This window comes from Microtus oregoni, unplaced genomic scaffold (genome assembly GCF_018167655.1).
Source record: "Microtus oregoni isolate MIOR12 unplaced genomic scaffold, Mior012 000006F_ref0000085, whole genome shotgun sequence".
NCBI classification, from domain to species: Eukaryota; Metazoa; Chordata; class Mammalia; order Rodentia; family Cricetidae; genus Microtus; species Microtus oregoni.
The window spans coordinates 2,432,635-2,458,599 of NW_024543065.1; the positions used below are offsets into that span (position 1 = coordinate 2,432,635).

The following is a 25,965-nucleotide window of genomic DNA, read 5'->3' on the forward strand; positions in this document are numbered from 1 at the left end:
ATCTCATGACCCAGGGGGCACCAGCACAATCACAGCCGTTATGTCACGGAGGAAGAGAAGGGACAGCTAAATGGGACCTGAGTCCAGTTCCTCCTGGCTGGGATGCAGGCACTCTCCAGCTGGAAATGAGCAAGTTGAGAACACTTCGTGTACTCTGTGGGTACTACCCATCTCAACCAAGATGCCAGCGTGCATGGGGCTCACTTTACAGTCAGGGCTTTACCAGTGGTGATAATCAGAGGAAGTTTTTGAACAAATTCTCTTACATTGAAAGCATGAATTAGAAGTGATTTGTTTTAAATGTAATTACGATACAACTACATTTAGATGCAAAATATCACTTCTCAAATACAATACTGAACTAAACGTATTACAACGTATTGGCTCCCTTTCAACATATATTTAGTTCTAAAACATAAAAAGTGATAGGAATGGAAGTAACTTCATGCTATTATTCAAATATTGTTGGAATTCTCTTACCATGTGAACGGTACGGTTTTTCCCCCCAGATGAAGTTGCCTTGATTTGGTTTCTGTTGCTGTGATTTCATGTGAGCAAAAGCAGCCTTGAGGAGCAAAGGGTCCATCACTGAGGGAAGCTGACTTAGGAAGTCAAGGAGGAAACCCGAGGTGGGAACTGAAGGAAGCAGAAGCCACAGAGGAATGTTGCTTCCTGGCTGGACCTCCCCCCCCCCCCCCCCCCCCCCCCCCCCCCCCCCCCGCCTTGCTCAGCTTGCTTCTCACACAGCCTAGGACCACCTGCCTAGGGATGGTGCCTCCCAGAGTGGGCTGGGTCCTCTGCATCAATTAGCCATTACAGAGAAGCCTCATGGACATGCCCACTGGCCCATCTGCTCTAGGCAATTCTTTAGTTGAGGGGCCCTCTTCTTAGGTCATCGAGTTTGTGACCTGCTGACAGCTGATGCTGTGGCGGAAGTTTCCTCTACTTTAACATTACTCTTGGCTCATTTTAGTTCTTTCTTGATAATTTTTTTTACTACTCACCACTGTAGATTTCTGTACATAAAGGTACGTTCATTTATCCTCCTGCTAATTAGACTGTAAAGATTTTAGCAATGTAAAACTTCTTCTTTGGTGTATTCTATGGGTATATTTTAGTAGTATTGCTGTAGCGACTTTTTCTTGAATGTTAATTTTTGGCCTAATAGAACTGATTAACTGTATATGTTGAGACAATATGTTTTCCTAGAATATATTACTATCATTAGAAGATACAAACTTTATCCTTAAGAAAAGCAGTTCTCTCTGATTTTGTGCGTTTTATGTTTTCCTGTCCAACTTGCCTCTGTTTTACTTTGTGAAATAAAAGAAGCAAAGGAGGTGGCCCTGACTGTAGAGTGCTTGCCACATAAGCACGAGGACCTAAGTTCAGATCCCCAGTTCCCTCCTGAAAACCAGACACAGTGGCAATCAGGAGGTAAACACAGGCGATTTCCTGGAGCTTTCTGTTCAGCCATACTAGCTCAGTCAGTGAGCCTCACATTCAGCAAGATACCCTGTCTCATCACGTCTTAACCTGGGACGCAACATCTGCATGCACAGGTATACACCAAAAAAATTGAGATGAAAAGCAACTAGAATAATTACTAAAATACAGACCGAGGGTAGACAATGCTAGGGAAGAAGGCTCAGGCTTTGGAATCCAGCAGAACAAGGTCAAGTAGGAACTTGACCACTTCTACACTGCATGACTTGCTATTTCTGTGCTCCAGTTTCCTTATTGTTGGGAACGCCCCCTGGGCTCAAACAGTTGTCAGTGCTCTAAATCCCGGACCCCAAGTGTCAATACCTAGTAAGAACTCCATAATCGGAGGCTGCGACTTTTGTAATCTCTCTTAGTAGTTTGGTGTTCACCACAGGTTTCTCTATTAGACCACATCACAGGAGCTGTTATATTAGTATTAATAGCATTCTCTGTAGCAAGACCAGCTCCTACAGCTCCTAGCTCAGGCTCCTAGGTTTGGTGCATGTCTTTGTTGGATTTGCATTCCAAACTGCAGGAATCATTTGTGGTTATGATGCTACTAGCATTTTTTCCTGGCCATTCCTCCAGTGGCTGGCTGCTCCTTTAGGTTGAGTCTCAGAGGGAGAGCAGAGTGGATGACAGAAATCTGACGTAGACGTGAGTTTGGACTGTCAAGAAGTTTGCTGCCACAGTTTGCTTACTTTAAAATGACTCGGCTTCAGCTCAAATCATTTCGTTATTTTAGCATCTGTGTGTACTTTTACCAAGTGTGAATCTTGAAATAAACGCAAACTCAGTGGATCTCAAAAAGAATGAAGGTTTGGAAGGGAATTGTAGGGAGGGGGTTCACAAGGATGGGAAGGAGGCTGGAGGTAGTTTTTCAGGATGGAAGAAAACTAGAGGGAAAAAAAGAAAACTAAAGGGGATTGGATTATAGTTGTTAAATCACTTTATAAGTATATGAAATTATCAAATTTATTAAAATTTAAAAAAATTAATATATAGTATATACATATTATACATATATAATATGTATAGAGAGAAAATTTACATCGGGGAACAAAAGAATACAAAAATAAAAATGCTCACAATAGTGTTCTACATGTTTATATGACTGATATTTCTAATCAATAAACTTTTTAGTAACGAGAATCATATACATATTCTTTAGAAGAAACTAAACCTTCCCTAGCTATACATTAACTTCCTGCTAAAGGTGTTATACAGGGAAAATAAATTCTTTATTAATAATGTCCTCAGTATATGCATTAGATGATAAATTCCAACTATATTAAAATGTGGCACAGGGAAGGTGATGGGCAAACCACTAATGCTCTCCTAGGATGGAGTTCATGGCCATGTGGTGTGTGCAAACGGGGACCGAGAGCGGTAGCTGATGCCAACAGATCTGTATGTCGTATGACCTGCTGTGTTCATCACTCGTTACCTCTGGTCCTTCATTGTATGTTGAGTGTAGTTACCGGCATTGATTCAGGAGGCCCAATGATTCAGGGCCTGGGGACTCGCTGGCAGCTGGAATGGCAAAGTCTCTGCTGGCCTGAGGTTCACATTCTAGCCGGGGGATAGAGTAGACCCTCTCGTCATTAGTTCAGATTCTGAAGCATACAGGATGAGCCAGGGCTTCCTTTTCTTTTGTGCCATGTTAAAATTTGGATTTCAAGAAATATTTTCATTGTAGCCACATCTGTCATGCCCAGTGACGTGGTGTTGTCCACTGAGGAGTATGTTTTGAGTCTTTTTAATATGAGTGCACACGCACACGCACGCACACGCACATACACTCTAATGTGTTATACCTGTAATTCTTTCCTTTTGTTCCTTTACAATAGCAGGATTTTTTTCTTCTCATGCTCTTCCTTTTTTCCTGTTTGCCTTCTTCCCTCTTCCCTTCCTCTTTTCTTCCCCACCCCTGCTCCTCTCTGCCACCCTTTCATTTTCTGTTGAACTCTCTGCTTAGGTCTTTTTCCCATTTTATTAAAATCTGCAAAGAATCGACTTTCAGTATTGCTGGGTTTTAAGTTGCACATCTACTTCGTATTTCATTGATTTTTAAAAATCATTTCTTCTACTTCAGTGATAATAGATAGCCCTTTTTGTTAGATGGAAGCTGGGAGCATTGATTTTTTTTTTCCAATCTTTTTCCCTTCCCAGCACATTTTGTGAAAGTTATAAGTTGTTCTACTCCCCCAGAAAAGTCAGTATATTGGGCTTATTATATAGTTCCATTCAAATGCAGTTGTCATGGTGATTTCTACTGTGATCTTCAGAAGTGGAATGTCCAGTATCCAGATATATCTTTCTTATTGATTTCTACTGGTGCAGTTAGGAGAGAGAACACACAGCATTATTTCTTTTCTTTGAAACCTGTTTAGAGGTCCTTTCTGCCCTAGAAGGAAGCCTGCAGGAATGGGGAGCAGCATCTCAGATAACACAGATTAAAATGGCATGCTGTGCTGTTCAGATCTCCTATACATCTGTTGATATTCTATGTGTTTGATCATCATGGAGTGTTTTATAATCTCCAGCTACTATTGTAGACTCATCAAATTTTTAAGTTCTATTATTTTTTGTTCTGTATGCATTGAAGTAATGGTAATAGATGCATGTAGGACTATTACATTTTTGTACTATAGTCTTATCACTATGAAGTACTCTGCCTTGCTTTCTGTCTTTGTCTCTTATAATGATTCTTGTATGAAGTTGGCTTATTTTAGATATTAATATAAAATCATATCTGTATACATCATTGTAACTTCCTGTGTCCTTATACTTAAAGCAACTCTTTAATATATATGTGTGTGTGTGTGTGTGTGTGTATTTGTATATTATATATATTTGTATCTTTTTCTTTCTTTGCTCTCCTTGTTCAATTCTGTTTGTGAAATCTTTGTATTTTAAGTCATGGACATTTAATGTGGAAACTGAAGAGTGGGCTTGTATTTTTTCTCTTGCTGTTCATTGTTTCATGTTGTTTGTTCATTTTTTCATGCCTGCATGATTTTTAATGAAATAATTGAGCATTACTTTGTCTTGTCTAATAGCTCATTAGTTCCTTAGTAATATGTCTAATTACATTCCTTTAGTAGCTCCCTAATGGTTACTATTACATCCATCCAAGCTCTCTAAAGTACAAGAACTGATAGAATGGATTTATATGTGCATATATATGTATATCTATATTATGTATTCATTATATGAATATATATGTGTGTATACACACTCACACACACACACACACATATACACTTTATGAGAGTGGCGTGCAGGCTGTGGTCTGGGTACTCTAAAAGTGTCTCACAATGGAAACATCAAGAATTCAGTAGTTGTTCATCCCACGAAACTGAATGTCTTACCGACCCAATCTGCTATTGGAGTTCTAAAGGATTCCTGGAGTTGTTGATCTTGTCTGTGATAGAATCCCAAAGAAGGAGGTGAAAAAACAATGAAGGAATGCCTCAGAAACAGAGTAGATGAACCTGCCAGCAGGAGTGAGGGCAAGCAGGCAAAAGCAAAAGCTTCCTTCTTCCACATCCTTTTATATGGGTTGTTTGTTATGAGAAGATATGGCCCAGGTTAGGTGGGTCTTCATGTCTCAAGTATTCAGATCAAGAAAATCCCTCACACCAGCCTACAGTCCACAACCCCACTGAACCTAAACAACAAAGAAGACTTTAAGAGAGACATTACATGGATCTACATAGGAAGGAGAATAAGTCAAGATTTCCTGAGTAAATTGGGAGTGTGGGGGGTCATGGGAAAAGGTAGAAGGGGAGAGCGGAGGAAGGAAGGGGAGTGGACAAAATGTATAGCTCAATAAAAATAATAATAAAAAAAGAAAAATTTTCACCGGCCAGATATAGTAGCACACACCTTTAATCCCAGTACTCACGAGGCAGAGGCAGGTTGGCTGATCTCTGAGCTAGAAGCTAGCCTGATCTACAGAGCCAGCTCCTGTCTATGGGACAGCCAAGACTACAGAGAAAAACAATCCCCACCCCCAAAAAAAGAAAAAGAAAAAAGAAGGAAGTTTATCACAGGCAAGCCTAGAACTTGTGTTTTATTTAATTCCAGATGTAGTAAAGTTGACAACCAAGGCTAGCCATCACAAGAAAGGACTCTTGAACTATACATACTATCTTAAATTATATTTCACTGTTTTCCTAGTAAGGAACCTTGATTTAAATAGTTAATAGAGGCTATAGTTAATTGAGTTTTATATAGCCATGCATTCGCCCATTTTGATATTTGTTCTTTCCGCGACTCAGATGGACCTAGAATCACTCTTATTGGTCTGAAAACACTTTGGTGGTTTTTGTGGTGTGGATCAACTGGCAATGAGTTCCAGTTTTGGCTCTTCTCGAAGGTCCTACTTTATTACCCTAACTGTGAAGTTACATTTCTGCTAGCTTCTATTGTTTGCATGAGAAACAATTCTTGTAGCTTCTACTATTTGGATTGCAAAATCAGATTTCAGTTTTACTGACTCTTTGGGGGTTTTGTGCCTTTAGTCTTCTCTGGCCAACTTTCTATTCTTTCCTCATTCCCTTCCCCCTCCCTCCCCTTTTTTCCCTTGTTTCGGGACTCCAGTCATATATGATAAAGGCTCATCCACTGAGCTTTATCTGTAGCTCCCCTCCGGTCAGTTTTAAGATTTCTCTCATGAACCAGATGGGGTGATGCCTACCGGTAGAGACACCGAAGCAGGAAAGTCCCTTGTGCCCACAGTTTGGCAGCAGAGCAAGGCCTTTGACTCAACAGTATTTTTTCCTCTGTGGGTTTTTGGTGTCAGGATTTGGACTGTTTTATTTTATCTTTCTTGAATTTTTCTAAACTTCCTGAGTCTGTGGGCTGATGTTTTCAGCAGCTTTTGAATATTTTTATCCCCATCTTGAGCTATCCCCTGTGTTACATGTCCACTCTCTCCTGGGCATATAAGGATATATATGTTGGGCTTTTTAACTAGGTCCCATATGTCTCCCGTGCCTTCTTCTTTTCCCTTTTCCTTTTTCCGTTCTTATTTCTTTTTCCACTTCATTTTAAATACTTCATTTACTGTTTTGTGTTTGTTATTTATTTATTTCACCAAAGCTCTCTTCTGTTGCATTCAGTGTGTTTTTAAGCGCATTTTTATTATCACACGTGGAGTATGTGTGATCCAGATTGTTTGATATTTGTAGACTCCAACTCCTTGTTGCTCTTTTTCTTAGCTTTGTTCATATTTTCCTGTTCTCTTCGCCTTGTGTGTCATCGTTTTACAGTCCACATCTTAAAGACCGCACTCGCTAGCAAGGCCATCAGCCTTCTTGGCCCGTGTGGACTCTTTGTGAGTGGTTCACCTGCTCTGACTTCCCATGATTCACAATGCTTCATCTTGCACCAGGCACCCTGCACTCCAGAATTAAATTAGGACCACAAGTCACACTGTGTTCTCAGACAGAGCATGGAGGACAAGAAGCTGCTGATGTCAGCCATTGCGACTGAGTTGAATTGTGTCTGAGTTCAGCTTGGGTTACCTAACCTGTCCGTTTTGTCCTTATCTTGGCTGTGACATTTTGACTTTTGACAGAGAGCCTGGAAAGTCTGTCTACACGGGATATTTCTTGTCCACATTTTGGGGTTTGAGATTTAGCTTTATTCTTCTGTTCCAAACCTTAGTAAATTTCTTGTTTGTTCAGTGTGTGTCTGTGTGTGGGGTGTGTGCATGTTCGTGTGTTTGTGTGTGTACCTTCAGATGCTTATGTCCGTGTGTGAAGGCTCGAGGTCACCCTAGGGTATTTTCCTCAATTCTTTTCCAGCTTGTTTTTTAGGCAGAGTCTCTCAATGCACATGGAGCCCTTTGATCTCCTAACCTGCCTGGCTAACAAGGCCCACACATCTCACTGTTCCCACTCCCTAGTACTGGGGTTATACTGCTGCCCCACCCAGATTTTTCTGTGGGTGCCGGGAGTCCAAACTCAGGTTCTCATGCTTGCTGAGACATCTCCCCAACTCTAGTAATATCTTTATGGAGTGATACCTTTCGTGTATGTATGCCAGGCTCCTTTGTCTAATGAGACTTTAACTCAGTGGCACCTGAGCATTTGCATCAGTTTTCACTCTGTCATCCCAGCATGCCCAGTCCCAGAGTCCTGCAAAACCCAACCCATCCTTCAGTGCACATCCTAGGGAAGACTTCAGCCGTATCATCTGAGGCTCCTTCACAATCCAACTATGCAATTACCAGGCAGCCCACTAGTTTTATTTCTCCCGAATAGACCTTCAAATCGACAAGAGTGTCTCTGCTTACAGCAGGACGAGCCCAGATCTCCCTTTTTAGACCATTTCCTTCTCCAGAATTATGGTTTATTTTCCTTTAGAGGTGTTCAACTTTCACCTTTTTTAATGACATCATTTTTTAATTGGAAAAAGAAAGGGTTTTTTTTCATACAATATATTCTGATCACAGTTTCTCTTCCCCCAACTCCTCCAGATTCCCCTGGCCTCTCTACCCACCCAATTCCACTGTCTTTCTATTTTTATCTCCTTTTAGAAAACAAGCAAATAAAAACAGTAATAATAATAATAATAAATAGAAGAAAAACACGCACACTTCCCCCAAAAAACAAAATTAGAAACCATAACATACAGGCAAAAAGCTGGTAAGACAAACACTGTCCAAACAAAATATCTTAGGTCTGCTTTTGCTGTGATGAAACACCATGACCAAAAGTGACTTGGGGAGGAAAGGGTATCTCCCTCCAAATTCCATATAACAATTCATCATCAAAAGCAGTAAGGGCAGGAACCTGGAGAGGGTTGCTGCTTACTGGCTTGCTCTTCATGGCTTGGTCGGCCTGTTTTCTTATAGAACCCAGAACCACCAGCCTAGGGATGGCACCTCCCACAATGGGCTGAGCCTTTCCACATTCGTCAATAATTAAGAAAATGTCTTACAATGGGATCTTATGAAGGCATCCTCTCTGATGACTCTAGCTTGTGTCCAGTTGACCTAAAACTAGCCAGTACACAAAGTACCATGAGACAGAAAGTCTACAATAATGCCATTGAGTTTGTTTTATAATGGTCATCTATGCTGGACATGGGACCTACCCTTAAGTATGGTTAATGTACTCAGTGAGACTCCATTGGAGAAAACTGATTTTTTCTTCTCAGTTGGAGAGAGCTTGGTTAGTGGTGCAAGCCCGTGTCCACTTCTTCTAAGCCCTGTGATGGCGCCCCATCTGGTCTGAATCTGTGCAGGCTTGCTGCCAAGTCACGGTGAATTCATATGTGCATCGATCCTGTTGTGTTTGGAAGGCACTGTTTCCCTGGAGTCTTCCTTCCTCCTCTTCTCCATAGCTCCCCGATCCCTCAATGGAGGGGCTTGATGAAGACATCCCATTTAGGACTGGGTGTTCTAGAATATCTCAGCCTCTTCACATTGCTCAGTTGTGGCTCTCTGTGCTGTCTCCCATCTACTGCAAGATCAGGCTTCTCTGATGATGGCTGAGCGAGGCACTGTTCTCTAACAGAATTGCATTAGGAGTCATTTTATTGCTATTTTTCCTTAGTAGGGCGATAGTATTTGGTTTTCCTCTAGACCTATAACCTGTCTAATCTCAGAGCAGTATCAGGTATGGGTTCTATCTCATGAAGAATTCTTAAATCCAGTCAGAAAGTGGTTGGTTACTCCCACAACGTTGGTGCTACTATTGCTCCAACGTTTCATGCATCAGGCCACTGTTGTTGATGGCAGAGTCTGTAGCTGGGGTGGTGACTACCCTCCTCTTCCAGCAGCATGCAGAGTACCTTCCAGTACCATGAACACTCGTCAGCAGGGGTGAAAGCTCTATACAGGCACCAGCCTGACTTCTCTGTGTTCAATGAGATATGTAATGAGTCTTCAGCAATAGGGCCTTACCATTAGTGTGTGGAGAGTGACCAGTAACCTTGACAGTAGCCTGAGATGATTATGTGTTACCATGGGGCTTCTTTGGCCAACAGCTCAATTAGATGCAACCCATTATTGGCAATGGAGGTTTTACTTTGCAAAAGATGTCTTCCCTTAATTTAAATGGTTCGTCTATTTCAATTTATTTTATGTATGTATATATTTTAAGAAACTTCTCCAGTAGTGGGTTTCCATACGATGCCCCAAATGCCCCTTATTGTTAGTTGCTCCTCCCCATATTCCTACCCTTACCTGTCTCTTCCACCTGCTCCTTATTTAAGGTTCTCACTCCAGTATCCCCAGTTGTCTCCCTATAACTGTATATTCTATTTCCCCTTCCTTGGGAGATTGTATTCTCTCCACTAATCCCTTATCTAAGCTCTGTGATAATATAGATAACATGCTTAAATGCTAACATTCACATATAAGAGCAAACATACACTATTTGTCTTTGGGATCTTTTTTTTCTAGAATTTCAGTTTGGTGATTTTTATGGTTGCTTTCAGCAGTCTCTGAAATATATAAAAGTGTGGTAGATAGAAAGATAGTAGATAGATAGATACATAGATCCCTTTCCTTCCTTGTATTGGTTACTTTTCTTGTTGTTTTGAATGAATACCTAAAAAAAGAACTTCAGGGAAGAAGGGCTTGTTTGGTTTCATTGTTTCAGAGGATTCCATTCCATCATGTGTTGTAATAGGAGCGGCGGGCTATGTTCCTGGCACCCGGCCGCCTGCACGGCTAGCTTTATACCCGAAATAATTACACGGAAACTGTATTCTTTTGAACACTGCCTGGCCCATTAGTTTCAGCCTCTTATTGGCTAGCTCTTACATATTGATCTAACCCATTTCTAATATTTTGTGTAGCACCATGGAGCTGGCTTACCAGGAAAGATCTTAACCTGCGTCTGTCTGGAGTGAGAGAATCAGGGCGACTCTCTGACTCGGCTTCTTTCTCCCAGCATTCTGTTCTGTCTACTCCGCCTACCTAATTTTCTGTCCTATCAAAGGGCCAGGGCAGTCTCTTTATTTAACCAATGAAATTAACACAAAACAGAAGACTCTCCCCCATCAATCATGGGTAGGATATTCTATGCTCTTTGTTTCTTTGTTGAGCAATATTGTGTGGGTTTGATATTACTTGAAGAAAATAAAATTTGATTTCTCTCTTCTCCTACAGTTTTTTTTTAAAATTAAGTGTCCACTTGTCTGTTAACAAGGGTCTTTAAGACATAAATGAGAACTTGTATGTTGTGACTTCCCTTGATGTGACCCTCGTTTTCCATTTAGAATGTAAATATCTGTATTTCTAAAAGGATACAAATATTTTGAATAGTTGGAATTTCCTTTTATAGTCTGCAAATATTTCTCAAACAGAGTCAAATGATGAAGATTAATAATTATTTGGGGGTTTTTGTTTGAATTTAGACATTTGTTCTCCTTAAAAGTAAGCCCCTTGAGGAAGACACAGAATCTTCAACATTTCAAAAGATGCGTTTTTGTTTAATGTTTAACTTATTTTAAATTATGAGAAATATCAAGTACAAGTGAAAGCCAAGAGTATAAATATACTACTCTGCCTACCACCACAGCTTTGGTATTCCTGTCTTTTAGCTATGATTTAAATAGAATAACTGTTATAATGTACTTTTCCTTATGTAATCTTTTTAAAAGATGTATCTTCAAATGGTCATTTATTGGGAATCCCGTCTATGTTTTCTTCATTCTGATTTTCTTTTTGATTCCATTTCTTATTTGTTCATCTCTAGCAGATTCTATTGGGGACAAGAATGCCTACTTTTGCTTTTCTCCTTCATGTCCAAATGAAATGATATCACTGCCTGCTTAATATTGCGTGTGTGGGATCCCTTCAGTGGCCCCGAGGATGTGTCACCTTGAAAATTGCAGCAGATAACCAAACACTGGTCCTTTTGAGTGTGGGTGTGCTTTCCAGGCTTGAAATTCAGGCCCATGAACATTCAGAGAATGGTTTTGTGCCCTTCCAGCTGAAATTACCGTACAGCAGCACAGCCTTGGACTTCATCAATGTCCTCCTGTCGCTGGCATTTTGTTGTTTCTGTTACTTACCTGGGACTCAGCTTGATTCTCCTCGGTGCCTTGTGTATCTTAAGGCATTAAAAAATATGTTCAGAAGTTTCATTTTAAGAATTTATGTCACACGTATTTATACATTTCTGGTAGATGGTTGAAGACAAGAAAGTTTTAAAAGATGGGGTCACTAGGTCGAGGATGACTTAAGTATCGGAATCAGAGGACGTGGGAAGTCAAGGATGTGCAGTCCCTTACACATTAAATCCTAATAGCACACTAGATTCTGGGGCGGAAGCCAATGGAATATTTTTTTGCTTGGGCACTGGAGTTATGCAAACAGAAGTTACTGCACACCCAGAGTTTCGTGATTGAGAAAGTAAACTTGTACATTTCGTCTTTTTTCCCCCCACCCTAGGTTCAAAAAGGCATTTGAGTCTGAGCCAACACTACAGTCAGGAATTAATTATGCAGTCCTCTTGCTGGCGGCGGGGCACCAGTTCGAATCCTCCTTTGAGCTTCGGAAAGTTGGTAATTGCAGCTTGATATTTTTAGAGGGAATCAAGAAACTGGACCTAAAGTCATGTAAAGGAGAAGACCCTTGTGCTTTTTATTATATCTAATCTAAATTTCGGGGTAGGGGTGCTAATGGATCCCCTGGATCAGAATTTATACTAGTGTATGGAATTTGTATTGGGATATAATTCCTAGTCTTACTGTATCTTTTTTCCTGGTTGCTGTGGTTACAACTCAAACTCATACTGATGATACAGGTTCTTCCCTCACTCCCCAGGTCCCTGGGCCTGTTAGTTTTGTGGGATATCAGGCGTGTTTAAGATCATGTGTCCAGGTGCTTCCAAAAGAAAAAAAAAGGAGAGAGAGACTGTTGGGGATGGGGATGCACAGCTGTCAGCCCAGCATGTGGGCAGCAGAGGGTAAGAGGACCATGGCTTACGAGCATCACCAGCTACATGATGACCTCAAGGATAGCCTGGGCTACATGATGACCTCAAGGATAGCCTGGGCTACATGATGACCTCAAGGATAGCCTGGGCTACATGATGACCTCAAGGATAGCCTGGGCTACATGAGTCTCATGACAACAGCAAAACCAAAATGGAAGGAGAGGATGGAGGGAGGGATGGAGAGAGGGAGAGGAGGGAGGGAGGGAGGGAGAGAGACAAAGAGCAAGAAAGGCAGGAAAGCAGGCTGGCTAGCTGGCTGACTTCTAGTTTGCTTGTTTTCGTTTTTCTGCTCTAAACACAGATGCCCCTGTGATTTCCTGGTGGTGGGAGCGAAGCCCGCAAAGTCCCTAAAATAACAGTAAAGTAGTTGGCACTCTTGATGATAACTGGTCCTCTCAGAGACGATTTCTGAATTGTCGCCCTTGATAGAATGTGCCCTTCGCTCCGGGAGCTGTAGCATCGTTTCATCTACTGGTCTTCTTTTGGAATTTAAATAAATTAGGATTCACATTTTTTTGTGAACCAGTTTTGAGTGGTGGTTTCGATTTAGTTCTGGGGTATTATTATTATTGTTGTTGTTGTTGTAAGTTTCTAGACCCTGGAATGTCTTCTGTGGTAACCAGATGTTGTTCTGGTGAATAGTTAAGCCCCTCCTTAGAGACCTTCCCAACTCTTGGAGGAATCATTACCACAGCCACAGAAGTCTTGTGCCTTACTTTTCACTAGAGAAAAAAAAAACATTTATGTTAGTTGAATTATTCACTATAAAAGAAAATTTTCTTAATATTTTAAACTTGAAAATAGTTTAAGTATCTCTAAGGAAATATAAAGTCCCTGGTTTTTGAAAGCATCTCCTAAGAAGGACTTTCAAGATCTCCATCATGAACTGTTCTAAGATACGTTTAAAGGTAAATATAGAGTCCCAGGCTCAAGGAATGATAAAATCTACCACTGATTTTATTATAACTGGGTTGCACTTGCATTAAAGCACAGAGTTGGGTCACTCCACCTTTTGTCTAAAATCAAGTGAAATAAATTTTTGACTGATAACTAAAATCAGAGAAAATGGACATCAACTTTTGCCTTTTAGAAGTGACTCCAAAATATTGCATCTTAATTTAAAAACTTATCATAGCCCAAACTCGCTCTCCATCAGTGGTCTCAGCATCTTGTGGCTGTGCTCTTTGGATGGGGTCCTTCCAGTCTTCATGGGATTTGACCCTGATTTGCATCTGTAAGTCGAACAGTGACAGTGGTTAGGAAATGCACTTATTCTTGCTCTCATTTTTACGTGGTGTATACGTGAGAACAGCCAGCTCACTGAGGTTGGGAGAGCTGGAACATAACGTCACAGAGTAAACACTGTGTTTTCTGCCAAGAAGAGCTCATAACATAGTTTGAACAAGCACTTAAACATGAGGATGGCTTTAAGCTTTTGAACATTGGGCTGGGAAGATAACTCATTGGGTAAAGTATATGCTGTGCAATCAGGAAAGCTTGATTTTGACTGCCCTCCTCTCCCAGCCCATATGAGAAAACTTGCTGTAATGGGCCACCTGTAGCCCTCTTTGTTGGAGACAGACAGGCCTGAGCCCGGGGCTCTCTGTCCAGACAGCCTACCCTTCTTGGTAAGCTCTAGGCCAGCAAGAGACCCCATCTCAAAAATAAACAAATACGAAGACAAATGGCACTTGAGGAACACCAGAGGTTGACTACTGGCATCCATATGCCTGTGTATACACAAATACCCCCAGATACGTTATCCTCACGTACAGGGACATGCACAACAAAAAATTAAAATATCGAAATCTGGACATTTCATCAAATACAAAGGCTTACAATTTGACTTGATGTGAATTTTAGCTTCTATAACAGCTAAGTTTCAAGGTAATACAATACTATCATGTAAAACATAAATTGCATACCCTCATTAAATGATACTTAACTTTATATGTTATATTTCAGTCAGTCAGAAATTATGCCAATCTAAAATGGGCTGACCTAAAATTAATATTAATAGTAAGATTAGACTATGTGTATTTTTAAGAGAAATGGTTTAGGCAAATAAAGTAATAAACTATAGTAATAATATATCATAATATACAGGGAAAATAAAGCTAATGGCATGTTTGGCTTTTTTTTTTCTTTTTTCTTTCTTTTTTTTTTTTTTTTTTGAGACAAGGGTTTCTCTTAGTAACAGCCCTAGCTGCCTTGGAACTAGCTCTTGTAGACCAGGCCGGTCTTGAACTCACAGAGATCTGTCTGCCCATGCCTCCTAAGTGCTGGGATTAAAGGCATGTACCACCACCACCCAGATATAAGAATGAATTAAGAAGTAATTCTTAACTATCCTGTCTGAAGCCAAGGATTCCTTTAGTCCATTTTCTGTTGTTATAGCAAAATAGCAGAAGATGCATAGTTCACCTAGACCACAAGTTTGCAGGTTGAAAGTCCAAGATCAAGGCGCTCCATTGATCTGGTCTGGTCTGTATCCCATTATGGTGGATGTCAAGAGGCAACAGTTACATGATGGTGCAGGGATGTAGGTTCAATAGTGACTAGACTGGCTTTAACTTACGTAACAGCTCACTCTCTAGAATGACCTTGATCCCTTCTGAAGACAGTGAGGACAGTGAGTCCAGTGAGCTAACCACTTCCCTAAGGCTCTATGTTTTAAAGGTTCTAATATTTCCCTATACCACTATACTAAGCCCCGGGCTTCTAGTACATGAACCTTAGAGGTAGATGTTCAAGCCATGTCCGAACGATCACACACTCTTGATTGTAGTTATGGGTTTGTTTAAGGTTATAGTAATTGCTTCATAGGTCCTAACTTTTGGGTAATTGATGGTTCAGCTACTTAGAATTAGCATTTAACACATAAGGCCATATCTTAAACCTTCTATTTTAAGCTTCATAAGCTTTAAAAATTAATATTCTAATATTAAATAAAAATAATTTCTTACACAGTCTGTGGAACTTTTTAAATATGATACATTTTATAGAGAGTCAAAATTACTGTTTTGCTTCCATATCAGTAATGGTAGTGTAAGACAAAGAACCCTGTATTTGGAAATTGAGATGAATTAATATCTTAATCTCATTTTCTCTGAGCATTAAAAAATACAGAACAGGGCCACAAATATAGCTCATGTTGGTAGCGTGCTTGCCTGGCATGTAGGAAACCCTGGGTTCAATTCCCAGCAACATGTAACCAGTTCCTGGCGGCCATACCTGTAATTCCAGCACCCAGGAATGAAGGCAGGAGGATCAGAAGACCAAGGCCAGTCAAGAGAACTCTGTCCACTTCACCTAAAAGCAAAACCAAAACTGAACCAGATCAAACAAAACCTCAAAACAAAATAAAAGAAAAAATATGAAATAAATGCATTACTGAATATAAAAATCCATGTGTCAATAAAGATTGAAAAAAATTAAAACAGAAGCAAAACTCATTACCAACCACGAAGGACTCCCTTGTCCCTTACGGACAGAGCTTGGAAGGGAAAGGTTAAATACTTTTCCTTTCTTTTAAGAAGGTTCTCTGGCTTACGTGTTTTGAAGCTCCTCTCCAGTTGAAGATTGTTCCTTACAGTTTTACCCCCAAGAAGGATGCATTATTTGGAGAATACTGGTTAATTAAGTAGAGAAAAAGGTAAAGCTGATGATGACAGTGACGTCACGGTAATTTACTGTGGCAGATATTTCCAGTTAGAACTGAAACCATTAAGTAAATACCTTTATTTAAGAAGCAGACATCTTGCCATATTTACATGGTGTCTCAGCAATTCCCTGATGAAACTGCTCATCACAAAGGAAAAGGTGTGCACACACGTACTGCAGAGACAGCCGTGTAAGCAAAATACCCATACACATGATAAGTAAGTAACTTAATAAATCTTCAAAAAGAAAAAAAGAGCAGATGTATCTGTAGAAAGGAAGGGCCCTGCAAAGTCACCAAATTCAATCACTATTTTAAGTGATTACCATAGTTACATTTCTCTTAATTTGATGAAGTGCATATTGTCCCTTGTGAAATATTCTCACCAGAAATGTTTAACTGGAAGCTTAAGGTCCAATATCCACTCAGTAGGAATCATGAGATCTAATGAAGTAAGTTAGGCGATACTATGGAATGCCAGTGGGCAGGTCCAGAATGCACGGGTATTCTGTAAGACAGAATCTCTGCTTTGAGGAAACAATAAACAAATCTGTGTCATAGGAAAAGAAGCATGACTAGGTTAGGTAGATTAAAAGATATTTGGAGTCATAAATACCAAATGAAATTAAATGACCATTTAATTTACTAAGCTTAGTTATGAAAAAAAAAACCTATGGGGTACATTTGGGTAATAATTATAGGATTTATTTGAGTCAAGACAAATTTAATATATAACATTAGGGAATTAATTGCTGTTGTAATGGAGAAAGATTTATAGGAGAATTTTCTAGATTCCTTATAATCTGTAAACATAAAATATCTGTGATTTAGTTTGAAAGGTTCAGCAAAAATAACCAAGAAGCTGAAAAAGTAACAAAATATTGACAGTTGTCCCAAAACTGATCATTCATTGTAGAACATATGTATGTATGTATGTATGTATACACACATGTAGATCTGTTTGGCTTCTCTGTGTTTCTTGAACATTTCATGCTAAGCTAGTGCTCTATTGCTAAGCTACACTCCCTACTCCCTTAATATAGTATATTTTCTAGTTGTATATGTTTGAAATTCTTCATAATAGAAAGCCAAAATGAAAGAATTAATCTGTGCCTTTTCAGAAGCTTCCAGATCTCTCTGGACTCTGCTCTCCTCATTGCAAAGGGAAACATCCCCTCGCTTGCTGTGTTGTGTGCATTGAAAGAGTCAGCATTTTTAATGTGCTCGTTGCTAGGCAACTAATGAGTGCTTGGTCGGAGCGCTGTGTCCTCATTTCCCTAAAAACAGCCTTGAATTTAGTCTCAGCCGCCAAGTGGAAATCTGATGATAAAAGCCATGCCATTGAAAACCCCCCGGTGCTTCCAGGTCAGCCAGTTCTAATGAGAGCTATGTTAAAATTCAAATTATATCAGCAGACAGTCCGATGGAAGAAGCTGTAGGAAGTCATATGAAATCACAAAGAACACCCATTGCTTATAACTTAAGCCAAAATGTTTTGCGCAGAAGAAATTTACACTCTTGGTAAAATTATAATTGATGTACTTGCATCCTCAATTATGCATAAAGACCTTTTAAAATGTTCCAGTGACACACACCTGTGCTCCCAGCACCTAGGAAGTAAGATGTTGTAGCCTAGAACCTAGCATAATGCTCCTTCTGAAGCTCTGCTTTATGGAAATATCCTAAATACAGATGCGCTTCTATGTACTGAGGTCCATAATGTATAAGTGCTCATGAGAAAGAAAGGTCTCCTAAGTATAAAAACATAAGAGGAACTGGAAGATGGCTCAGTCAGTAAAGTACTATGCCTTGAAATCATGAGGACCTGAGTTCAATTCCCAGAAGCTACACTGAACAGCAAAAAGTAAAAACAAGCCAGGCTTGGTGGCACGTGTCTTTAATCCTACCTAGCACTTGAGAAGCAGAGGCAGGCAGATCTCTGAGTTTGAGGCCAGCCTGATTTGCAGAGGGAGTTCTAGTACAGCCAGAAGTCACACAGGGAAACCCTGTATCAAAAAACAAACAGGGCTGGAGAGATGGCTCAGTGGTTAAGAGCATTGCCTGCTCTTCCAAAGGTCCTGAGTTCAATTCCCAGCAACCACATGGTGGCTCACAACCATCTGTAATGAGGTCTGGTGCCCTCTTCTAGCGATCAGGCATACACGCACAAAGGATATTGTATACAAAATAAATAAATAAATATTTAAAAAAAAACAAACAACAAAACAAAAAAGTAAATAAGTAAATAAATAAAACAAACAGACTCAAAGCGGAAATGGCAGTTGCTCTTGTAATCCCACTACTGAGAAGGCGAAGATAATGGATCTCCCAGGCTCGTTGCCCAGGCAGCCTAATCAGAGGTCATAACACCCTGACTTGCTCTCTGGCATCCATACACACTTTCATATCATGTGCATGTGCTTGTACATGTATGTACCTGAACAAACACAGGTTAGAGCCATGTTTTTAACACCAATCGTAAAAGCATAATAGTTTTATATAATAACAAGGTTTTTTTAGATTTATTTATTTATTATGTATGCAGTATTCTCTACACATGTCCACAAGAAGAAGGCACCAGATCTCATTATAGATGGTTGTGAGCCAGCGTTTAGTTGCTGGGAATCAAACTCAGGACCCCTGGAAGAGCAGCCAGTGCTCCCAACCTCTGAGCCATCTCGTCAGCCCCAAATGTGTAGCCCAGGCTGGCCTTGAACTCATGATCCTCTTGCCTCTGCCTCTTTCAACAAATCCCACCAGCGTGCACCACCACAACTGGCAAAACCAAGTTTTATGCGTCATATCTGAAGAACATACAAACTCATTTGCAAAACAAACAAAGCATGAAAATATGGTTAGTCACAATGGCTTAAAAAAACACAACTCAGTTTTCTAGTGGCCTTCACCTCCCATCTCCAACCAATCAACAATTAGAACTTCATGATGAAGAGGTTACTGAGTACGTACACAAAGCTGGGTATACAAGAACGTAACAAAACATGGCTGTCTATCCATCTGTGCTTTGGTAAATAATTTATGATTGTCCATGTGCTAAAACAATATCTCCCATTAAAGATAATGCATTTTGAGATTGGTAAGATAGCTCGGTGGGTATGAGTACTTGCCACCAAATCTGATGACCTAAATTTGATCTTCAGATTTCCCATGGTTTAATCCAGCCAACTTCACCAAATTGTTCTCTGAGATCTACACGCTCACTGTGGTGTGAGCATGATGGATGCAATAAACACACACACACACACACACACACACACACACACACCATACCCTCCACACAAAGGGAAGTAAGTAGATTAAAACATTTTTGTCCAAATATTGAAAGGGTGGGGTCATGATCCTATGGCAAATTTATGCCATCGTTAAAGTCAATAACCATAGAATAACATTCTAGATTTTTTTGACAGCAGGACTCTCTATTAGATTGTGTCTGGATTTTACTATTTTCCTGGAAGTGTCACATAATAAAATGTTGTTTATTTTCAACCAAGGTTGATAGATACATTTTTAGTGTCTCATTTTTTCCTGCATACTTTTTAAACTTTTTTGGAGTGGGGATGCCCAGCTCGAAGATCTGTGGTGTGTTTGCACAGGCAGGTGCAATTGGTTCCAACTTAGACTTTTTGGTGGCAAACTGTTTTCTTTTTAATTTATCCTCACAAAATGTGAAGATCATCCAAATGCTCATTTTCCCTTGAAATATTTATGGTTTAAATAAATTATGTAATAAAAAGTAACTTAAAGTTAAAGGTTATTTTGTTTTAGTTATAATTCTCAAAAGGGTAAAATATTACTCTCAGAAAATATAAAGTAGACAAAAGTAAATGATTTTATCTAAACCATTTAATGTGGAAATCTTAATATGACTATATGTCTGGTCTGGGAGGTGGTGGTGCACGCCTTTAATCTCAGCATTCAAGATGCAGAGGCAGGCTGATCTCTGTAAACTAGAGGCCAACTTAGTCTACAGAGTGAGTTCCAGGACAGTCAGGGCTACACAGAGAAATTCCGTCTCAAAAAAAAAAAAAAAAAAAAAAAAACAGAAAACAAAAAACAGAAACAAAATCATACATCTGAGTTAAAGAATGTTTAAGAAGTAATGAACACTTTAATAAGAAATATTATAAGATTTCTACATTTGATTTTCTTTGAGGTTTGTTTATGTTCTAACAGGTCACAGATCTTGGGAATTATACTACAACAGGAATTATTTGTACAGTAACTAGACAAAAATTTACAAGTTAATAAGTAAACTTCTATTCATGAACCTTTAAGAAACAGTAGATGTACTTTCCTTGAGTGGCCTCTGCCCCTGTAGCCTGTTACAATATGTCCTACTTTGTAGCCCTATTTTTAAATAGCGAAAATAAAATTTGGAGATCCTGGGAATTGAACTCAGAATCTTATACACACTACACATGTGCTCTAATGTGAATAGCACTAAGCTATTCCCTCACCCCACACCTTTTACCCTCTTCCTGTTCTATAACAGTCTCAGTAAGTTGCCCAGGCTGCTCTTGAATTCTCTCTGTAGCCCAGGCAAACCTTCAACTTCTGATGCTGTAGCCACCTCCGCAGAAGCTGGGATTATAGGCGTGCGCAACTAGATCTGGTTTCAAATCGTTTTTAAGGTAATGGATACTAAGAGCGTTAAGCAATTCTGCAAGGATATATGTGTATTAATTAATTAAGCAAATCAGTATGATGAACAAATAATACAGGACAGTTATAATAAAATGTAAGGAATGTAGACAAGCAAATTTGTTTTGAGCAAAGTTGGAAAACTCACATTATAGTATCAAGCCGTGTTAGACAGTGACAGTAACAGGCTGGGGCTGTAACTGTAGGGTGCCTGCCTCTCAGGCAACAAATGTAACCGGTGTAACAAAGAGAAAATGGATGGTACTAAGGAGACAGCGCTACCTAGAGTCTTTGGCTTTATAGATTCCTGACTGATAATATATATGTAATGTAGTGGCATTTCACTTGTATTTTAAGAAATAAAGCTTGCCTGGAGATCGGATTGGTGAGCCTTACAGCCAGGCAATGATAACACACACCTTTAATCCCAGGAGCCCCACTAGTTGCCATAGAAACCAGGCAGTGCATACTATTAATTCCAGTAGTGCATGCATTTAATCCCAGAACTAGAGAGAATTATAAAGAAAGGAAACAGCTCTCAGGCACAGTGTCATTCTGAGATTCCTGGAGGCAGGATCGCCCTTTTGGACTGAGGTCGAGGTAAGAGCCAGTGACTGGGTGCTTTGCTTTTCGGATCTTCAGGTTGACTTTATTGATTAAAATATAATTGAAATGCCACTACATTAGATTGTGTGTGTGTATGTGTGTGCACACTATATATACAAACACGCCTTGTGTTTCAGTTTCCTGATAGATGTTTCAGTACAAAAAAACACAAGAAAATCCCCTTTCCCATTATTCCACGATCCATGCTATAACAACAATATACTCGATTTTCTCATCTTACATGTATGCGCATATGGACACATTAAAATTCTAGACTGTGACACACAAATGTTGGGTTTTTCAACTAAAGATAATTTTTGCTGGGGCTGGAAAGATGACCCTGCAGTTAGCATTTGTTTCTCTTGCAGAGGACCCAGGTTCAGTTCCCAGCACCCACACTATGGCTCACAACCATCATAGCTCCACTTCAAGAGTTCAGACACCCTCTTCTGACCTCTGAGGGTGCCATGATGCACACACATATATGCAGGCAAAACCACTCATAAATATAAAAGTAAATAAAAAATAAATATAATTTTTAAAAGATATTTTTATTTTCTTCTGTGTACATTTTGTTTGGTAGGACATTATGCCCTTACAATGCATTTGATTCTCATCAGTAAGCACAAACATAAAAGCTATTTTGATCTTTCAGGACAATGAAAACTTAATTTCATGCCCTGCCTACCTGTGGTGTAACACCCTGCTTCCTCTTCATCTCCTAGGGGTGAAGCTGAGCAGCCTCCTGGGTAAAAAGGGGAACCTGGAAAAACTGCAGAGCTACTGGGAAGTCGGCTTCTTTCTGGGAGCCAGCGTCCTGGCCAATGACCACCTGCGCGTCATTCAGGCGTCTGAGAAGCTATTTAAACTGAAGACACCAGCGTGGTATTTATCAACTCTCGCGTGCTTCTGCAGCTGTGTTTATTAGATAGCCTCATGCTCTCCTTCATACTTCTAGATTGTATGATTTCTTCTTAGGCTAAGATCCGGAATCTACGGGAAAAATAAAATTTTCATAAAGAAAATGCATTGAATTAAAAGTTTTGATGACGTCACTTAGCTTTTCCTACATATTGGACTTCCCAGCCAGGGTCACTCATGTGAACTGTGTAGAGAGAGGTTGCACAGTCTGTGCCTTCCGATCTGACCCATACCCCAGATCTGAGACCACATCTTCGTCTTGGCTACTCTGGGCTCCATTCCAAATGCATGCTCTTTGTTTCTTTCATGATCCAGTCTTGGTTTTGGAATTCTCCTTCTTGGTTTTCACTCCTAGTGTGAGAGACACATTCTGATGTGTGTGTGTTTTGTTAAAATTTTCAGACTGTTTTTCGGAGCTATCCAAGTCTCATCATTGTCTGTGTAGTATTAGAGAAATAACAAAGTTCTTTCTATACTGTGGACTACTTTAAAAATAGTGCTAGTTCTGTTCTGGCACACGTGGTGACTGACTTTCAGGGTAAAGACGTGAAAAAGTGTAACAGCCATGCGGAGGAAGTCCCTTCCTAGAGCAGGTCTGAGTCCAGCCTCTGAGCGCCCATGGCCCCAGAGCTGACTGCCTTGCTGACATGGTCCTCCTGGTTCCTTACAGACTTCCTCATCTGCAGGTCTCTCTTAACCAGTCCTCCATAGCATCCCTGTCTGGCCTTTCCTCTTCATCGAAATCCTTAGATCAATCCAGTTTAATAGTAGTCACAGCTGAGAGATAAAGTCCATCTTCGTTTGGCAAACACTGTTCACCCTCTGCCATTGCAAACCCGCTCTCGTTCTGCTGTGGGTTCACACTGCACTCTCTGTCTAATGAACATACTGCACCATGGTGTTTGCACGTTTGAATTTAGCACTTGCCTAAAGATGCCTTTCCAGCCTCCTTGTTCATCCACCCGGAGGAGTGCTCATCCATTATGTTTTGAGGAGGATGATGACTTTAGACGTTGGTGTCCACCCCCCCCCCCATCCCCATCCCGATCCCGCTTTCCTGCTTCTGATGTTCTTCAGTATGTCTCTGTCAACACTGAGGTCTTTCTTTAAATATATCCCCACTGACTTTATCCAGTTTGTCTCCATGGCACTTGAGGACAGGGGCTGTACCAACAGCCTCATGCGTGTCCACAGCAGGCTTTGGGTAAATGCCATGAACTAAGCGAACCCATAAGTGATGCACTCAGTTGTATGTGCCCTTTCTTTTTGAGGACTCTTCTGATGGCAGAAGAGATTGAAGTGTGGATACAAAGAGCTTTAGGTGCCCTGGCCTCTGTTACCGAGAAAGCAGACAGCATCCTGTGCAGTAGTAAAGCAGCCACACAATGATGCCTATTACGTAATGTCAGCTTCCATGCCTGTGGTCTGCAAAGTGCTTACACAGCCACTGTCTTGCATGATTATCTTCGTCCTCGTTTCTCCTTTTTCTTTTGAGGCACCATCTGTCTTCTTACATTTGTGGATATTTGTATGATTCTTAAGTTCAATGGCTCAGAGTAAAATAACCTCTTACGCAGGATCTATTTCGGAGACCTTCCTTGAAAAGGCATATTTAAACACAAATGTGTCCACCTTGTCCTCAAATTGAATATAGGCATTTTAAACTCATGTGTTACAAATAGTCACCTATATGTATTTTTAAAAACGTGTTGGTGGGAAGGGAGCTCGGTTTTGAAGCATTTGCCTGGCATGCACACGTCCTGGGTTTGAGCCCCAGCACAACAAATAAAAACGATTTAGGGAGATGTTTGGCCCCGGGCCCAATTTATTTAAACCTTCTAAACATGAGTTTTCTCATCTTTCAGAAACATGCTTTGCTGAATTTTTGTGAAAATTGAACATGTAACAGGACCTGCTATTTAACACATGGTGAAACGTGTTTGGTAAATGTGGAGGCACAATTATAAGTACAATTGCACTCAGAGAATAGAAAGAACACCGATAAAGTGGAAATGGGGTTGAGGGGAGTAGGTGGCCCTAACTGTGTCCTATTTCGTGCCCTTTCGCTCTCAGGTACCTCAAGTCTATTGTGGAGACAATTTTGATATATAAGCATTTTGTGAAACTGACCACGGAGCAGCCCATGGCCAAGCAGGAACTCGTGGACTTTTGGATGGATTTCCTGGTTGAGGCCACCAAAACAGATGTTACTGTCGTTAGATTTCCAGTGAGTACCTTCGTTTGCATCTGCATTCAGTTCTGTGTTGCTTCCTGTCTTTAAGGAACGTCTGCCTGTTTGATTTTAACTGTGCTGTGTGAGCCGCTACCGTGCACAGTATAACTTGGTGACCATGCTGATTTTACACAAATTGACTTGTTTTGCCTTACTTTTTACTTTGTAATGCTTTACCATGGCTTTATATTTTGAGATATAGTAAGTATAGTTAGTATAGTTATGTTGCCCAAACTGGTGTTCCACGCCTGCCTCAGCCTTCTGCGTGCTGAGTGCTGGGATTACAGGCATGTGCCACCATGCCTGTTTTAGTTGAGTTTTGAAAATAATGACTCTTCAAACAAGAGAAATGAGATACAACTTGATGTTTGAGGCAGGGTTTTGAGTTGCTCATTCTGATAAGTCCGGAGGCTGCTTAGAAAGCAATAAAAATACTGTGACCTTGGCTAGGTCAAGGCAGCTCTTGAGCCCAGCCAGAGCCCAGACGTTGTTGGATACTGCAGTTTTCTTGCCCTGTCTTCAGTGTTATCAGCATTGTTGTGACGAAATGATCAGCTCAGTTTGCAATTCTGTCTCAACCATTGTAAGCCAGGTAGGTCAGAGTTGCCCTGTGGCCACATAGACCCACGGAACAATCACTGTTTTTATTGCTGCAACTCTAGAAAATGATGACTTGCAGTTTGGCCTTCAATTCAGTTTGTCTGGTTTCAAACTCGTATGTGTGTGTGTGCATGTATCTGTGTGTATGTGTGTGTGTGTGTGTGTGTGCGCGCGTGCATGGGTTCACAGGCATAGACACAAATAATATATATATACATATGGTATGTATGTATGTACATATTAGTGCATCGACAACTTTATTTGTTGTGTATGTGTGTGCCTGTGTCTGTGTGTCTGTGTTGTGTGTTCAACCATAGATCATCCTCAGTCATTTCTCAAGAGCTGTCCACTTGTCTGGGATTAGGCTAGGTTGACTGGTCAGCAAGAACCAGAAATTCGCCTATCTCCACCTCTTTTGTTGTTGCTCAAGACCGGGTTTCTCTGTGTTGCTTTGGCTCTCCTAGAACTAGCTCTGTAGACCAGGTTGACCTTGAATTCTTAGAGATCCACCTGCCTCTGCTTCCTGAATGCTGGGATTAAAGGCGTGTGCCACCACTGCCTGACCTGTCTCCACCTCTTTCACAGTAGGATTATACAAGCATGTGCCAACATATATGACTTTTTACATGGGTGCTGGGGCTCAAACTCAAGTCTTTATGTTTACATGGCAAGTACTTTAGTGATTAAGCTAATATGCTCGCGCGCGCGTGCACACACACACACACACACACACACACACCTTTTAAAAACTGCATGGCTCATCTTCACAGCTAATGCATTCCCATCCTACAACACTCAGGATACACCAGATTCAGAGTAATATGACAGTGGCA

At 40.4% G+C, this 25,965-nt stretch overlaps 1 protein-coding gene across 1 annotated transcript in view; it reads left to right on the top strand.

The window, feature by feature from the left end:
• Map3k5 (mitogen-activated protein kinase kinase kinase 5) overlaps positions 1 to 25,965 on the top strand; it is a 206,277-nt gene that overhangs the window by 98,377 nt on the left and 81,935 nt on the right. The window contains exons 8-10 of the mRNA XM_041653466.1: positions 11,906 to 12,018; positions 22,104 to 22,263; positions 24,373 to 24,526. Of these exons, the coding sequence (XP_041509400.1) occupies positions 11,906 to 12,018; positions 22,104 to 22,263; positions 24,373 to 24,526 (427 nt within the window). The remainder of the gene's footprint in view (positions 1 to 11,905; positions 12,019 to 22,103; positions 22,264 to 24,372; positions 24,527 to 25,965) is intronic.